The sequence below is a fragment of the Eurosta solidaginis genome, chromosome 4, assembly GCF_040869045.1.
Source record: "Eurosta solidaginis isolate ZX-2024a chromosome 4, ASM4086904v1, whole genome shotgun sequence".
In the NCBI taxonomy this organism is placed as follows: Eukaryota; Metazoa; Arthropoda; class Insecta; order Diptera; family Tephritidae; genus Eurosta; species Eurosta solidaginis.
The window spans coordinates 254,557,209-254,576,174 of record NC_090322.1 but is presented as its reverse complement, the minus strand read 5'-3'; the positions used below and the strand labels follow the sequence as shown (position 1 = coordinate 254,576,174).

The 18,966-nt window shown below is 39.8% G+C and overlaps 1 protein-coding gene across 22 annotated transcripts in view; it reads left to right on the top strand.

The window, feature by feature from the left end:
• The window catches only part of zuc (Mitochondrial cardiolipin hydrolase zuc), a 201,918-nt gene that overhangs the window by 691 nt on the left and 182,261 nt on the right, over window positions 1–18,966 (top strand). For 8 of the 22 annotated variants that reach the window (XR_010953213.1, XR_010953212.1, XM_067785761.1 and 5 more), the window contains exons 2-4: window positions 440–992; window positions 15,287–15,453; window positions 15,681–15,813. Coding sequence is in view for 20 of the 22 variants with exons in the window: in XM_067785744.1 (XP_067641845.1) it covers window positions 440–992; window positions 15,287–15,453; window positions 15,681–15,797 (837 nt within the window). In the remaining 2 variants the exon portion in view is untranslated. Of the gene's footprint in view, window positions 1–295; window positions 993–15,286; window positions 15,454–15,680; window positions 15,814–18,966 lie in introns of all 22 variants that reach the window. The other 14 variants (XM_067785760.1, XM_067785759.1, XM_067785745.1 and 11 more) reach the window with 6 other exon arrangements.

Below are 18,966 nucleotides of genomic sequence, written 5' to 3'. Positions count from 1 at the left end.
GTAGCCACGGTCATACCACACACCCGGACTTGGCATGGCGTAGCCCAGGGTTATTTTTTATAAGCGCGGCCGAAGGCCGCCAACGCAGAAAGGTGTTCTGCGCAAAAATACTATGGTTCCCACCCCCGGTTTCGGAGGGACCACGGGTCTTTTTTCGGTTCTTTTGAACGGGTAAAAAAAGTTAATTTCCGCTTTCGGATTCTTGATCCAGACGTGAATACGCGTCTTTTGATATCTCACTCGAAAATTTTGGCCCAAATTTCGGTGGGTACCGTAAACTGCACTATTACCAAAGTGCATTGTGTACAAAAAAGAATAAATAGTGAAAATAAAAGCAAAGTGCATTTTGTGTGAAAATTAAGCAAATACAAATCAATATTTGCAGTGATCAAGTGAAACCCCCTCTTATCACTCATACGTATTTCATCTAATCCTCAAGAAAAAAGATAAAATCCAAATCAAAATGCTGGAGAATCGTGTGTTGCGCTACACTCTTTATAGCTTAACTACAAGCATATCGGCTGTGTTTTTGTCTGAAATTGTTTATCGTGGCTATTTGTATGTACGTGAAAATTTGTGGCGTCGCGATGCATCCGACGATGAAATAGCCGAAGTCATCTGGACGAATGAGTTAACGCAAAGTTGTGCGGGTGGGCATGTATTAAAAACTCAATCGGATGGTAAGGGTCCTACTCAACCCGAGAGCCCTACAAATGGCATGATTGAGAATGGACATGTTGCTAAACTGCCATCACCTAGCGTTAGTCCAACATGTCAAAATCGTTTTTGTGCTGCTAAAAATGTTGGGCGTTTAATAGCGTTAATTGATCAAGCAAGATATACAATTGATCTTGCTATGTACACTTTTACATCATATGATCTCTCACAGGCTTTCCTTCGTGCAATACGTCGTGGTGTATCTGTTCGTATAATAAGCGACAATGAAATGGTTTATTCCAGTGGGTCACAGATTATAACATTAACCAAAGCTGGTACGTATGAAGATTGCTTTTGACATAATGTACACTACTTAATATGTATTATATTTATAGATTGTTAAAGTATTAATGCAGTGCTTGATGAAGTCTGCAGCATTATCAGCTGCAAGAGTAGGTATATCATATCATCTTCATTAGCCACCTAGGCGCTTTGGCGGTTGCGTATCGAGTTTTGCGAGGTTTTGCGGAGTATTATCGATGTTGATTGTCCCTTGCCGTACATAGATTTGGTACGTTCCGGTAACAAGCACCATTGAAGTACAAGCCCGACCATCTCTGCAACGATTTAGTATGACCATCTTGAACCTCCTTTAGGAACTTGGGTTCGCCAGAGCCTCGCCTGCTAAATAAATAGGATCGGTAGGTGGATTCCTAACGCAGTGAAGGTCTCCCACTTAACACAGATGTCTATAAGAGTGCTATTTCTTGTTGAGATGGTTGATTCTCCGTTTGACTCAAAAACTGACATTATTGTCTCTGTTACATCTGGCTCCTAAATAGACTATGTCTTTCACAGTTTCGAATTTATCTATATCCGACAACACTGAAGTGGTTGCGAAGGCGCGAATGAACCGATTTTTTTTTGTTATAACCGACAAACGCTCCCTAAGGTTCATGAGAGTATTACGGATGTGTCCAGTCCTTTGCCGCATATGAATACAGTGCGCTTCGTAACTAGTACCTTGTGGTATTCACCCGAATCGCGCGAGAATTTTTTTTTGTTTCGTCGAAGCGTTGTCAGTGGATTTTAAGAGGCTCTTAAGACCGAAATGCTTTTCGCGGACATACATATTTTGAAACCACATTTGGCCTGAAATGCTTCGGATGTCCTCAATCCATACAAATATCACGGATGTGATCGAGGCGCCAATTAATTAAGGCAGTATAGCCCAACTCCTACTTATTTTATAGAATGTTGCTTATACTCAAGGTATTGTTGTTGTTTATGAAGCGATAAATACATTCCCCGAAGGTTTGTGTTGTGTTTGATTTGTTAGTTATGATCAAAAGATTGGCAACATTTGCTCAAGAACTTGATGCCCTGTCATAAAAAGTAACACTGGTGCAGCTTGTAGGCCCCGTATTACGTTTTACGATCCGTGATTAATGACATACATGTGTTAACTATCCATAAATTTTATAATTTTTAGAAATTTTGACAGTCGAATAGTTATCGTTTGAGTGAAAATGGTTTTCAGTCACTGATCGTAAAACGTAATACTGGCCCAATCCCACAATTTCACATTTCTTAAATTCGATTGTTTTAAACTGTATTTGTTCATGCGGCCCTTACCTCTCTGTCCGTTCATTCGTATCCATCTTATTCGCTTTCCACTCATTCTTATTCTTTTCAACCCTTCAAATTCAACCCCTTGAATACCTGTCGTAACGGTTTTTTTTAGTTTGGTGAAAAAGAAGCATACTTATAGGGGCTGTAATTTGTTTAGCGGCGGCCGCCGTGGTGTCATGATAGCTTGCTCCGCCTACTACACCGAAGATCCTGGTTCAGGCTTCGGGCAAAGCAACATCAAAATTTTAGAAGCAAGGTTTTTCAATTAGAAGATATTTTTTCTAAGCGGGGTCGCCCCTCGGCAGCGATTGGCAAGCACTCTGAGTGCATTTCTGCCATGAAAACCTCTCAGTGAAAACTCATCTGCCTTGCACAAAAGAAGTAGGTATCGTCCCGCCAATTTGTAGGAAACATTAAAATGGAGCATGATGGAAATTGGAAGAGAAGCTCGGCCTAAAATCTCTTTGGAGGTTATCGCGCCTTACATTATTTTATTTTATTTGGTTGGCAGAAAACCTTGCAGAACGGCAAGTTATTTTTTTAAGCTCTGAGTTAATTTCAAAAAGTTTAGAGCTCAAATGAGTAAGTAAAACTCAGTAAAAAAAAACTGCGGCCCTTACCTCTCTGTCCGTTCATTCGTATACATCTTATTCGCTTTCCACTCATTCTTATTCTTTTCAACCCTTCAAATTCAACCCCTTGAATATCTGTCGTAACGGTTTTTTTTAAGTTTGGTGAAACAAGAAGCATACTTATAGGGGCTGTAATTTGTTTAGCGGTGGCCGCCGTGGTGTCATGGTAGCTTGCTCCGCCTACCACACCGAAGATCCTGGTTCAGGCTTCGGGCAAAGCAACATCAAAATTTTAGAAGCAAGGTTTTTCAATTAGAAGAAATTTTTTCTAAGCGGGGTCGCCTCTCGGCAGCGATTGGCAAGCACTCTGAGTGCATTTCTGCCATGAAAAGCTCTCAGTGAAAACTCATCTGCCTTGCAGGTGCCGTTCAGGGTCGGCACAAAAGAAGTAGGTATCGTCCCGCCAATTTGTATGAAACATTAAAATGGAGCATGACGGAAATTGGAAGAGAAGCTCGGCCTAAAATCTCTTTGGAGGTTATCGCGCCTTACATTATTTTATTTTATTTGATTGGCAGAAAACCTTGCAGAACGGCAAGTTATTTTTTTAAGCTTTGAGTTAATTTCAAAAAGTTTAGAGCTCAAATGAGTAAGTAAAACTCAGTAAAAAAAACTGATGCCAAATATCTAAGTTATAAACTGTGCCACAATTTAAGGTTAATTGATAATTCCTAGTCTATGTAGAGAAGTGACTTAACCCATGTAGTTAAACCTGAATACTGTTTTGCACTATTTGCTCAAATGTCTTTACCAAGGTAATTTTAAATATGAAATAATTTGCTTAAGTTGATTTTAGTACAAGGGAAAAAAATCTAAAAAATATTGGCGCATAGTCGTAGTCAAAATAAAATAAGTTTTAAATTTGGTTACAGCTTTTTTGACAGTTAGCTCATAGAAAATTATACCAAAAAGCTGCAAATAAATTTTAAACCTATTTTATTTTGACTATTACTATCGCCATTAAATTTAAGGTTCATATTTGAAAGTGTAGCACTTTCATGAAAGGGTATTTGTGGCTCCTTCGGGGATCGTAGGGTTCAAATATTTTAGAAAACAATATTAACAAACATATTGTAACGAATTTCAGGGAAATTCCGCTTATTTGCAACCTTCTACTAACGTTCGTATCGCTAAACTGTTGAATAAATAACTCCAATATTCAATAATGCAAAATGGTCTTTATTAAAGTACTTCGCAACCAATAGCGTGCTTAATTCAAACTGAATCTGTCTACTCAGCTTTTGCTCCTTATATACTCTATGCTGTGTCGTTCGCATACTTCTACGCGTGTCTTCTTCTAGAATTTACTACTTAGTTACCAGCTATAAACTACAGATGCACGTTTATAGCTTCTCACATAGCAATATGCGCGATGATTGCATACTTTTGTGAGTATCTCAGATATGTGTATGTGTGAGAACTACTTTGCTGATGATTGCATACTTTTGCGAGTATCTCTCCGCTGCTGTATGTACACATGTGTAGACATAATGATTGACTTGTTTATGTACATACGGTGATTGCTTAGTATCGGCTTAGAGATGATAGTATCCCTTAGTGTTGCTGATATTCGCCACAATATTTTCTAATCATCCTCGTATTGACCTTTTCCTTCGTACACAGTTTTTTTTTAATGATTAGTTATCCACTAATACAACATGTCAGCAATTTTCGATTCTGCAGAAATTGCAAATCAAATTTCAAGGCGGAATTTTTCATTTTTCTGCTTTGTAGTCTTCCGCGTTGTCTGTACATACATGAATGCCTATGCGAAATTTATAAAAAAGGTGCCAAAGCCTACCAAACCAGTCCCGGGCAAAGCAACGCTAAAAATTTAGAGTAAAGTTTTCTGAATTAGAAAAAAGTTCATCTAAGCGTGGTCGCCCCTCAGTAGTGGTTTGGTATGTAAATGCGGCTGACTCAGTTGCAATACGGCTGCTCATCACAGTCGGCATAAACATGTAGGTCCCGCCCCAAATATTTATATTAAAATTCATTCATTCATTCATTCATAAAATAAATCGCGCCAAGTATTTCTTTTCTCTCAAGCAGAATGTTGCAAATTTTAAATGGCCATAGCAAAGAATTGTTAGCAAAAATGCTAACTGATTTTGGATATTTGCCCATTGATGACATTCAAAATATATCCATTTGGAAAAATTTGCGTTTGAAAAGGCAACACTGTTTTCCATTATTCATAGTCAACTGCGTTATCGGCAGTGTCATATTAATGAAAATAATCTTGCATACTTTTAGGCTCAATTGATCTGCTAAAGCAGTGCCTCTCCTTTCCGGTAGATGTGCATATTTTCTTTTGTACAAACAATTTCACATCTTAAACAAGTAAAGGTGTCTAAGCTCGGGTGTAACCGAACATTATATACTCAGCGTGAGCTTCAATTGTACATTTCATTTCAGATAAATTACTTTTCTACATAACACGTGGCACCGCCCGTTTAAAAAAAAAAATGTCTCCCCATTTCCTCTTACAATAAAACTTGATAAGTAAAATATCATTGATTCAAAACTATTTTTTGCTAAGTTATAGCTTATTATTCTAGTCTACGACCATTTTAAATTTGTTTTATATCTAAGTTGCCGTGGTCTTTAACCGATCCCGTCCATTTTTACTAGAAATATTTTCTGCCCTAAGGAAAATATGTGTACCCAATTTTGTTACGATATGTAAATTTTTCTTCGAGTTATGGCTCCCAAAACATTGAAAATTGCTTGGTAATAAAAGGGGCGGTGCCTCTCCCATTTTAAAAAAATGTTTCTTAATTTTTCTCAATAGTTTCAATATCAGTCCACACGCCAAATTTCAACATTCTAGGTGTATTATTTACTAAATTATCACGTTTTTTGTGTTTTCCAAAATTTTATATATATAAAAAGTAGGCGTGGTTATCATCCGATTTCGCTCATTTTCAACACCAATCTATTCTGGGTCCAGATAAGCTAGTGCACAATATTTGGTGACTATGCGATCTTCAAGGCAGCGATCCGTATAAAGAAGAAAAGGAAGGTAGTAGCGGTTTTTTCTAAAAAGGGTCTGGTTCATATCAGACGAACAGCCAACGCCAGCCCTGAAGCAATACATAGCTTGGATTTTCTAGAGCGTCTTGAGAATACCGGCGAACAAAGCGCGAGTTCCTTTCGAGTTGATGATGCGCCAACGAATAATGATCAATAAATTAATTTCTATGTATGGTATATTACTTAAGTTCTTGAGTCTCTTCGTTTCCGTCTTTATCTCTCCCTATCATACTTGTAAACAATCATTTATGTTGTCTTTATTGTTACGCATCGCAGAGCATTCTTTATATCCCATAGATAGTGATGGTCCTAGACTATAGGTTGTCTAGTTCCAAAACTGCTTACATATACTGTTGCGCGTATTCAGCAAACGTACTAAAGGGCTCAAAGTCATCCATCTCAATGCGCAAAGCCTATATAAAAAGCTGGATGAATTGAGATTCATATCTGAGGGTTCTGATATAGATGTTATATGTATTTCCGAAACCTGGTTTTCTTCATGTCACAAAAATGATTTGGTGCAACTAAATCGATATCAACTTTTCAGGGCTGATAGACGTGGTCATGGTGGTGGTGTTGTTATATATGTTAAAAGTAGTGTATCCTGTAAACTTTGCTGCAGTGCTAGTCCAAGTGATTCTGTCGAATATGTGTTCGTAGACGTGTTCTCTGTAAATAATGAAAGGCTTCTTATCGGCTGTGCATACAGACCTAATCGTGGAGTTGACTGCGGTGGAGTCGGTCGAATGGAGCTTGATTCGTACGCTGACATCGGTCGATGATCAGGCATCATTCCTACAGAACCATATTATTAGGCTTTTCGACAACCATGTGCCAGTGAAACTCAAAGCTGCTACACACAATAATACCCCTTGGTTTAGTTCCAATCTAAAACACTTAATTCACCAGCGTAACCTTGCTTACTCACGATGGAAAAGATACAAAACCCTGGAGGCTCACAACTGCTTCAAAGCAGCTAGGATCGCTGCAAACAAAGCCATTAGGTCAGCTAAGCAGAAATTTTATAATAACAAGTTTAGTGCTGCTTTGAGTTAAAAGGAAACCTGGAAGTCGATTAAACAAATTGGTATCGGAAAATCCAAATGCGATATTTCTGTCCTCCCTGATGTAGACATGAACGAGATAAATATAAATTTTGTAAATCTGCCCATCTTAACTGACAATATATGTGCTGACAATTATTGTATTCGCGCTAATGTTGATTTTGGTCCTCTTGTCCTCTAGTGTCGATGATTGTGATGTCGTTCAAGCCATTCTTTCAGTAAAGTCTAATGCTATGGGGTTCGATGGTATATGTCCGAAATTTTTAAAAATAATTCTTCCTGTTGTTGTTGTAGCAATGCTCGCCCCACCTAATAGCCGCGACCGATCACAAATTGTCATCAATATCCTCTAACGGGAGTCCAAGGAAACTTGCCGTTTCAACAGGGGTGGACCATAAGGAAAGGGGTGTTAGAGGCGTTGGTTCCACATTACAATTAAAGAGATGGTTGGTGTCATGTAGGGACACATTGCAAGCAGGGCATACATTTTGTATGTCGGGGTTGATTCTGGATAGGTAAGAGTTTAACCTGTTACAGTATCCAGAACGAAGTTGAGCAAGAGTGACACGCGTTTCCCTGGGGAGTATGCGTTCCTCTTCTGCGAGTTCTGGATATTTTTCTTCAAGTACTGGATTCACCGGGCAATTCCCGACAAAGGTCCGACGCCTGTCTATGGAGTTCACCAAGGACCTGCTTGTGTTTTTCTGCTTCATACGGCTGGGTTCTCAGGTGCCGTATTTCCTCAAAATGCTTACGGAGATGACTCCTTAGGCCCCTAGGCGGTGCTGGTTCGTCAATCAGATGTCTGTTGGGATGCCCAGGTTTCTGGGTATTCAACAGGAACTGTTTGGTCAGCATCTCATTTCTCTCCCTGATGCGGAGTATTCTCGCCTCATTATGCAGATGGTGTTCTGGGGACATAAGAAGACAGCCCGTGGCGATTCTGAGAGCAGTATTTTGGCAGGCCTGTAGTTTCTTCCAGTGGGTGGTTTTTAGGCTTGGCGACCATATGGGTGACGCGTAGTACGTAATCGGCTGGCTAATTGCTTTGTATGTGGTCAAGAGCGTTTCTTTATCTTTTCCCCAGGTACTGCCAGCAAGGGATTTGAGGATTTTATTACGGCTCTGAATTCTTGGAACAATTGCGGTTGCGTGCGCACCAAAATGTAGATCCTGATCAAACGTCACACCCAAGATTTTGGGGTGTAGGACAGTCGGTAGCGTAGTGCCATCGACGTGGATGTTCAATATGGTCGACATTTGGGGCGTCCATGTTATAATTAAGGTCGCGGAAGATTTTGTCGGTGACAATGCCAGGTTTCGCGAGGCGAAAAAACTGGAGAGATCAGGGAGATAGCCGTTTATTTTATTGCATAGATCATCGATCTTTGGGCCTGGGCCTGTGGCCATTATTGTGCAGTCATCGGCGTAGGAAACGATTGTGACTCCTTCCGGTGGTGAAGGTAGCTTAGACATGTAGAAATTAAACAAAAGCGGGGATAGGACACCACCCTGTGGCACCCCTTGTTTAATTCTCCTTTGTTTTGATGTTTCGTTTCTGAATTGCACCGATGCCTGCCGACCACCCAGATAATTTGCGGTCCACCTTTTAAGACATGGGGGAAGGGTAGACCCTTCCAGGTCTTGCAGTAACGAGCCATGGTTGACCGTATCAAAAGCTTTTGATAGGTCTAACGCTACGAGTACTGTTCTATGGTGGGGATATTGATTCAAACCGCAATTTATCTGGGTGCTAATGCCATTTAGCGCGGAGGTAGTGCTATGGAGTTTTCTGAAGCCATGCTGATGAGGGGCTAGCTGCAAATGTGCTTGGAAATAAGGGAGCAAAATGGCTTCAAGCGTCTTTGCCACTGGCGATAGGAGAGATATCGGACGATATGACTCACCTACGTTAGCTGGTTTCCCAGGCATTAGTAGCGGGACCACCTTGGCCATTTTCCATTTCTCGGGTATGACAAAGGTGGAAAGAGACAGGTTGAAGACATGCGCTAAATATTTGAAACCCTCTTTCCCTAGGTTTTTAAGCATCGGCATGGCTATGCCGTCTGGGCCCACTGCTTTGGATGGTTTAGCGCGACCAATGGCGTCCTCAACCTCTCTAGCGGTGATAGTAATTGGTGACGCGCTGAGTTTGTGTTTATGTGCGTGTCTATTGGCTCTCCGTCTATCTTTGTCGACCGTAGGATGCATTATATATTGTCGGCAGAAAGCGCTCGCGCATTTTTTCGCATCCGACAGCACCTTATCGCCAAAGGCGATGGAAGCTTTGTCTTTGTGCTTAGTCGGATTCGATAGGGACTTTACGGTGGACCAAAGTTTACCTACACCGGTAGAGAGGTTACAACCTCTTAGGTGCTCTTCCCATTTCGCCCGCTTGTGTTCGTCCACAAGCAACCTGATGCGTTGGTTTATATCCCTTATTTGGGGGGGATCAAGCTGTCTTATAAGGTCGCGTTCCCTCGTTAAGCTCGCGGCCTCCACCGTGAAGTGGGGCCGGATTTCGGGAATTCTCCCGGCGGGAATGAAATGTGCCGAAGCGGATTCAATGACCTTACGGAAGGCACGCTCCCCTTGGCGGGCATCAGTCGGGATAGGGAGGGCAGCAAAGCTGCTGTCTGTTGCAGATTTATATTCTTCCCACTTTCCTTTTTTGAAGTTTATGAAAGTGCGTTTTTCGGTGACGATGAAGTCGGCGGTACGCTCGAACGAAATAAGTATGGGCAGGTGGTCGGATGCCAATGTTACCATCGGCTGCCAGTTGACGCAGTTTACGAGTTCTGCGCTCACGATTGAGATATCTGGCGAGCTATGACAGCTTCCTACCATACGTGTGGGGCGTCTCCGTTTATTGTGCAGAACGTCGTTTCGTCTATTTGATCCGCCAACATCTCACCCCTACTGTCCGCCCGCAAGTTTGAATGCCATAGGTCGTGATGGGCATTGAAATCGCCTAAGACAATGCGATTGTTGCCAGTGAGTAAGGCCTCGATATTAGGGCGGTATCCACTGGGGCAACAGGTGACAGGAGGGATGGAGATGTTGATGATTTCTAGATTTGCATCGCCTGACCGGACAGATAGGCCTTGACGTTCTAAGACATTGTCACTGCGGTCGATGCCAGGATCAAATATATGATATTGCACAGAGTGGTGTATAATAAACGCGAGGCCGCCTCCATTTCCGCTCTCGCGGTCTTTCCCGTGGACATTATAACCAGAGCAGGTCTGCAATGCAGATCTTGCTGTGAGTTTAGTCTCTTGAATCGCAGCAATGCGGATGTTGTGCCGCTTCATGAAATCGACTAGCTCCGTAATCTTCCCAGTTAGTCCATTACAGTTGAACTGCAGAATTCTGAAGTGCATGAGGGGTGACGCCGCCACTCTAGGGGTAAGTGAGGGGTGACTACGCCTAGGTTGTGGAAGGCCAGGACGCAATTGCTGTTGTGGCCTTGGGACTGGCGCCCTTGGGCAAGAATTGGGGTACCCGGATGATTTGGGTTTGCGACCTGGCAACATGGCGCGATGAAACCCATCGAGGGGTTGCCGTCGCGGAGACCAGAACATCTAGGAAAGTGGCATCACCCAAGGCAGGAGCTGCATTGAGCGGATGTCGCAAACCTAAATATTCTGTGCTGGCAGACGGTGCAAACGGAGGCAGGGACTAAGAGTATGTTTCCCTGACCTGCACGATTGCTGCCAGAAAAGAGCGGGGGAGAAGAAGACAGGGGCAGGGGCTGATGCTCAGCGTTGCTACCAGCTCTACTACGAAGGTAGTAGTTATGAGTGGTATCAGCTGTTCGAGTTGTTGGCGCCGTGGGGCGCGAGCAGCAGCGGGTACTTGTTGTAGCTTGCTGAGCAGCGAAGCTGCTGGAAGGTAGTGGGGATACGCTTAGGCGTAGACTACGGGACGCCCTTGGGCGTGAGCAGCAAGGAGCCACAAAAGATTTATAAAAGTTACGTGGACGTCGGGTTTTGGGATCAAGCCCAGAACAACCTGTCCGATGCAACCATCCCTTGCACGAGACACACTGAACAGAGTATGACCGTCCTAAAAAGATTATTTTCTGGCAAATGCAGCAAAACCATTTCTCAGGACCGGGGTGAGGAGACGGACCCGGATTGGGTTCGATACCTTCCCGGAGTAAGAGAATATGTAGCAGTCCTGCTGCAAGGAGCTGCTGGGAGGATGACAATTTGTGGGAGGGACGAAACAAATTAAATGGAGTCACACTGAAATGGCAGTCCTTGGTCGGGAAAAATCCCGAGTCGCTCCGGTACATAGAACCGACTGCCTTGGGAAAATCCTTCATCACTTAACCTACTCGGTTAACTCTGTGCTGACGTCCTGTGTTTTTCCCAATTTTCGGCAAGTTGCTAAGGTAATCCTAATCCCCAAGCAAAACAAGGAGTATAGACCTATAGCTATTCTGCCTTTCCTTTCCAAGGTCGTCGAACGAATTTTGCACTGCCAGATAAATACTTATGTGCAGGATAATAACCTTCTCACAGATTCCCAGTCTGGATTCTGGTCAAATCGTAGCTGTAAAACGGCGCTCCTATCGGTGATAGAGGATATTCGAGAACAAGTTGACAAAAATTTGACTGCTTTCCTGACTCTTCTCGACCATTCAAAAGCGTTTGACTCGGTCGACCACACTGTTCTCTGCAAGAAGTTGGACAACCTATTTAATTTCTCCAACTGTGCAACAGCCCTAATCAGATCGTATTTGGCCGACCGAACTCAGGCAGTAAGCGTTGGTAGCAGAAAGTCTGACTTCGTCAGTGTTTTAAGAGGAGTCCCACACAGCTCAATCCTTGGTCCCCTGTTATTTGTTTTGTATATAAACGATTTGCCTGGTGTTCTCAAGTATTGTAATATTCACATTTATGCTGACGACGTACAATTGTATATGTGCTGTCCTAGTGATCGTACCAGTTCATGTATTAATAACTTAAATTACGATTTGTGTCAAATTGGTACGTGGGCTTCTATGAACGGCTTATGTCTTAACCCTAAGAAGTCGAAATGTATAGTCATTCATAGAAGATCACTAGATAAAATTGGAATGGAAAATTTAATTTTAGGCAACACTATTATAGAATACGTTGACGCGGCAAAAAATCTAGGTGTTGTTTTTAACAAAACCTTGACATGGAAAGATCACATCTTCCGCACAGTGGGAAAAGTGTATGGGATGCTTTGTACACTCTGGCTTACACAATATTTTACTCCGTTACATATTCGTCTACTAATAGCAAACGCGTACTTAATACCTACGCTCCTTTATGGTTGTGAGGTTTACTCTAATTGTGACTATGTATGTAATAGGAAACTTAATGTTGTTTATAACAACATTGCTAGATATGTCTATGGGTTGAAAAGACTTGACCACGTCTCTCATCATGCTTACAGGTTGCTAAACATTTCTTTCGATAACCTTATTAAACTTAAAACGCTCACTACGCTACATAAATTAATATATATGAAGGAACCTGACTATCTGTATAGGAGGCTAAATTTTCTCCAGTCGTCTAGATCTGTTCTCCTTACCCACTTCAGACATCGTATGCTAATATCTGATCGCCATTTCTTCATTACTTCCATACGTCTTTGGAACTCGCTCCCTTCTAGACTTAGGCTTATAAGCAATGCTCTGCTCTTCAATAAAGAATTAACAAGTTTCTGTAATAACCGAGACAATTAAAATACTGATTTCTTCTAAGCAAATGTACTCTATCATTCTTTTATTTATTTATTTACTATTTATTAAATATATTATTTATTGTAACCTTTTCTTAGCCATAGTCATTAGCTTTAAGTTTCAAGTTTAAATTGTTCCTATTTTATTCCTTTTACTGACTAGCACTATAAAATAATTTTTGCCAAATTGTTGTGCTGGGATGAATTGCCTAATAAATACAAATACAAATATCTCAATATTTACTCAAGTTATCGTGCTAACGGTATGGCTTAATCAAATATTTTTTCGATACTGATCATTTTGATATATCGTTAGCTTAATGCAAAAATGTGCTAAGTCACTTTTTTTTTGAAAAATTGTATTTTAATGCAGTTTTAAAACTGAATTCAAAATACATTTTCATTTCATTTCATTTATTAAAAGAAATATATATTAGTACAATAAGATCATGTATGATCTTTTATAGCACAACAGACATTAAATGACAGGATAATAATAAAACATTCATGTTTTAAATTTAACACATTAACCTAACATATTTAAGGTATATAAAATAATATATGATGGAAACCAAAACAGATTCATAACAGAATATGCTCACTACAATTCATAAAGGAAAAAAAAAGAAAAGTTTAACGTTAGCAAATATTCGCTCCCAACGCTTACGAACGCTTACGAAAAACAATTAGGAAAATAAAAACGAACTTAGTATTAAAATCGGTTATATCTAAATATACAGTAAGCCATTTTCGGAAATAGAATTGCTAGTTGGGTACCAGAATACTTAAGATAATAATAATAATAATTGACTAGAAGATATGTAGGTAAACTCAGTTTCAAATCAAGACATTCATTGACGAAAGAACGAATATATAACATTCTTAAAGTTGCTTTTACTTAAGCTATTGCGAATTGAGTTCGGGATGGAGTTCCATATGCGGATAGCATTGACAAAGAATAGCCTTGCAGAGTTCAAATAGTTGTAGTTTGGTAAAATTATGTCACATATGCGAGCAGACTGCGAAAGAGTCAACTTGTCGACCACAAAAAAAAATCGATCACAAAAAAAAATATTTTTATTTTTCATTTTTAAGTGCTGTGGGCAATGATGTGTAAATGTGCTAAGTCGTCAGTTGTTAAAAAGAATGTGCTAAGTCAACCTGTCAATAATATCAATCTGAATTACTAGTCATTTCTTCGTGCGCGCATGCTTTGTTGTTGTTGTATTAACAATAAAGACACTACCCGAAAGCTTTGGGGAGTGTTACCGATGTTGATGGTCCTTTGCCGGATATACATAGATCCGGTACGTCCCGGTAACAAAGCACTATTAAGGTACTAGCCCGACCATCTCGGGAACGATTTATATGACCACATTAAACCTTCTAGGCCATCCCGCCCTCATTGTGAATGTTACACTATATGAGGTCCAAATATCGACTGGCTTAGATGAAAAAGCGATAAAAGTGTGTCTTAAGCTCAATGACGGCAAGAAAGAGTACTCGCTTAAATCAAAGAAAGAATCAGCATATTCCCGCCCAGTAGCCACGTTATTCCTGACGGATATAATTTCGAAACTTTGAAGGACTTCGTGGGGACCAGCGTTGTCAGCGAAAACAATGCCAGCTGAGAAATTATTAGGATGCCTACTCTTGACAATAAGTTCTGTTTTGCGGTGAGTACGAAACTCCCGTCGAACAAAATGCTCTTTAAGTTTCCATACTTGTCCTAACGAATTACTCGTATTCATGCAAGGTGTCTGTAGATGACGGGATGGCCTTGGTATTATTCTATGTCCTTTATGATATTTACGCAGACATGAACCTTTTCTAACTAAGAAAAGCCCAAACGCTTCGCTGGCAAGGTCACGACATGCGAACGGATGAGCATACTCCGGTTCAGAAAGTATTCCCTTCGATAATTGTATTTGAAGCAGTACTCTCTTGGTCCTCTCAATTGGCGTCAATTATTGAGGTACAGCGATAGCTCGTATGCCTTTTTTCGCAACGGCTAAGTGGATAAATGCCAATCGATGATGAGGAAGCATGTATATTAGACTGGGTCGATTTATTAACCGATATCCCGCCATCGATTTTTCGGCAGGAATTGGGCTCAGGAAAAAAAGTTCCACTACGCATACCAAAAAAAATAATTTTCGAGACTGAGAAAAAAAAATGGGAAAGGGTAAATTTTTTGACCAAAACACTCGCCAAAACCAAAAAAATATTTTTTTTTTCAAAATACTGTTATCGCCAACGTTTCGGCTCGAAAATAATTTTTTGGCGGAACTTTTTTCCCTGAGCCCAAATCCTATCGAAAAATCGATGGTGCGATATCGGTTAACTTTCATCTATACACATCGATCCAGGTTAATGCACATAGCTCCCTTTCGCCAATTTTTATAAAAATTAAAAAGTAGCGCGGTGCAAATTAGAAGAGAATATAATTATGTTGGCACATGCAATAAGACTTAATTTATCGCATATAACTCCGACAAATAGTAATAAATTATTTAATTAAATTTTTTTTTTATTTTCTTCCAGGTGTGCCAGTTCGTTGTCCATTAACCACAATGTTGATGCATCATAAATTTTGCCTACTCGATGGTCCAAAACGCGCGCGTTTGGTTTTAGCTAATATCAATAAAACATACGACACAAAGACTGTTAAAGGTGTTGTCATGTCTGGCTCATTAAATTGGACAATGCAGGTATGTGCTTAGGATTAAAATTACAAAAAAACAAGTACAAGTGTCTAAGTTCGAATGTAACCGAACATTATATACTTAGCGTGAGCTTCGATTATACATTTAATTTCAGATGAATTACTAATCAAAGTTAATATACTCTGTGTGCAAAGCACGCTGAGTATTAAAAAAAAGATAACTGTTATCAAGTAGTGGAATTACTCAATTATATTTTCTTGCAATTTGTACAGGGTTTTGGCGGCAATTGGGAAAATATTGTCATCAGCTCGAACAAACAATTGGTAGAGCAATTCGAGGAAGAATTTCAACGTATGTGGCTAGCATTTGCACCTCGAACAAGTACTTAAATATCAAATAGCAAAGGTGAGTACGAATTTCGTTTACCTATATCCTTTTTCATATATATTACGTTTTCGGCTAGCTACCTACCTACCCAACAAGGTGTATCATATATTATATGAATAATAAGTGTACCGATCTGGACAGGATGACGAGCTGAGTTGATTAAGCCATGTCTGCCTGTCTGTTTGAATGCAAACTAGTCTCTCAATTTTTCAGATATGTTGATTGAAAGTTGATGAGCGGCCGAATTGGACCACTAGTTTCATATGTAAATCCCCTATTTTACCAGATGCTTACATAAATTGTTGTCTGAAAAAAATCGTAAAGATCTCTGATACATCGATGTGTCATGCGAAAACTAACACTTTAAAAAATTCTTACGAAAACTAACACTTTCGGCCAATGGCTAAAGAAAGTAGAAACTTAAATTTTTTGGCTGGCGCAAACTAGCAATTTATATTTGTTTTCCTCAAAATTTATTGCAACAACTGATTCTGGCGACTATAATGAAATTGCGTAATTGTAATTTAAGGCCCCCATTAATAATCATAAGAATTTAGCGCTTAAACGTCCTGCCGGTTTTGGCCTTCCGCCACGACAGTTATGTATGTTGTTTAGCGCCAACTGACGCGAACTCCGAAAACCAAGGGAGATCAAGTCCCACCGCACATCTCTCTACCGGCCTAATGGGCGTTGTTGTTGTTGTAGCGATAAAAACACCTTCAATAAGGAGCCCCAACCTCCACTGCAAAATACGGGTGTCCGTGACTTAGGGACTTTATTCGTAGCACTATCATATCTCCTTCTGTACACGCAATTTATCTTTGCAGATCTATCACTGGCTCATATCTTGGGACAAAACTCCGAAACTGGCTGGTAGATGTGAGCACATTTATAAGCAATCTCCATTATCAGCTGCCGTTGAGTTCTCTTTTAGAGAAGTAACTTGTGATTGATATCTCCTCAACAGGTCGGGACATTGTGCAGCTGCATCGCTAACTTTTGAAGTTAGGCTCATAGGTTTCTCGAGTCTCACTCTCATTGTAAACCTTATAAGCATTTATGGTAGAAACACTAGTGCAAGGCTTTTGGCTGGAGCTTTTTCGCATTATATTTACGATTTCTCTTCGGCCTTATCAATATACAATACAAAATATATTGAATACTTTGTAAAAAAAACAAGAAATTCAGTTTGAGTATTAGTTTTCGTCAGCTAAATAGTAAAATTGCCGGTTTTCGTCAGCCCTAGATCAAAATTGTTTCTTTTCGTCAGCCACGAAATGAAAATGAAAGCTTTCATAAGACACTGAAATTCCGGTGCTAGTTTACGAATTGAATATTCAGATAAGATGTACATCGTCAGATCTAACCTATTAAAAATTTGAAAAAAATTTCAGATCAAATACGTTTCGAAAGGTCGTCGGTTTGCTAAATCTGAATTCCGAATCAAGTCTTTCAATTTGGTTCTTGGTTTAGAGATATAATTACATAAAAGTCGGAAAATCACGTTTTTCGGCTGCATTCAGCAAGCAATTTTTCCACCAAAACTTATTTTCATTAAAAATCTACATACCTATCAGTGAGCTGCAATTATTCATCTTAAGGTTATTAGTGGACTAACCAAAAAGTGGGTATTAGTGCGTATACAAACCAAGAATATCAAGCATTTATATCCACTGACATACATTTACATAGTCATGCTTCGTAAAATGAATAATCGCTCCTAAGCCACGAAGCAGTTCAGTATTCAATTGTCTTATTGAGCAAGAAAGTCAACTGTGTTATTCGAAAACACTAATTGGAATAAGTAAGAATAACTGTGCAATATAATTAATAAAGTTATATCAGTCTTCTGACGCTAGCAACACAACGATGTACACGAAACTAAACTGAATACAGCGCCAAAGTAAAACCGATGATACAGTGTACTACACACGAAATCAACGTGCTACTGAGTTAAAGCGAGTTTATACTCAACAATGTCATATATGTCCCATATGTGTTGCGGGGCACTCGTATGTATTTTCTATTTTATGTGGTAATCACTCATAGTATTTTTCTGTACTTGACTAAGTACACATTTAGACACAATTTTTTGGCTCATGACTAAGTGCACTAATTTTATTAGTACTCAAAGCAGATTTCTGATACCTATTCCGTTTGAAAGCGCGACCATTTCCTTCAAACACACTAACTTTTCCCGATATTTACTTGTGAAATATACGTACTCCATGTTCTTGATTGCTGCAGACAAAAGCAATATGTATAGCATACTTTCAGGCTTACTTGCTAATATTGGGTTTGGAGGTGCGTAGCAGATGGATTAGTCGATAGCGAGAGTTTAAACTACGGTTAAAGTTCACTAAGTTCAGCCAAACATTTTTGAATATAAATATATTGCATGCGCGAACTTCGGTGGAAAGCAGCGGAGCGTAACAAAATTCTAGTAGGTCACTTTCACCACACCAAAAACTTTAACACAATTTTTAACATAATTTAAGCACAGAAATACACTAATTGGAGTTTTAGTGAGTAAAAGTTAAAATTCTGAACACATTAGCTGAATAAAAAGTGTACAAATAATTATTAAATAACAAATACAGACAGTGGTAGTTTAACAAATTCTGCCGTGGTAAGTGGTGAATGTGACCTACTAGAATTTTGTGAAGCTTGCCACACGATTTTTCGTCTATGCAATGTCTCTATATTATATCGTTTCTGGTTCAACCCTGCTACTTTGGCTGCTTACATGCTAACCTAATAAAACCGCACTGCGTTTCTTTAGCGCACGCAAACAACCGGCGTTTTTTGCCCTAACCCAAATAAGCATGCGTTGCGACAATGTAAAGCAAGTGTGCAAACGTCAAATCTAAATGTCACGCAGAATAAAAATTGGAAATCGAGTTAGGTTTTCACGCAGAAAATTCAATTTGGGTTGCTCTCATACAAGTTATATGTGCATCAGACATTTTTGACAGAAAATGACTTGCGTGCGTTTATATTAGGTTGGCTTGTTAAGCTGAGATGCGCAGTTTTATTTTATGTTATCGACCGAAGTGACAAGCGTAAACTCTAGTCAACTTTAACTAGAGTTTAAACTCGCACTTAAGCGCCCATTACTCATAATTAGCATAGACTTGACTTAATTTGAGAACTGTCACAGTTCTGTTAAAT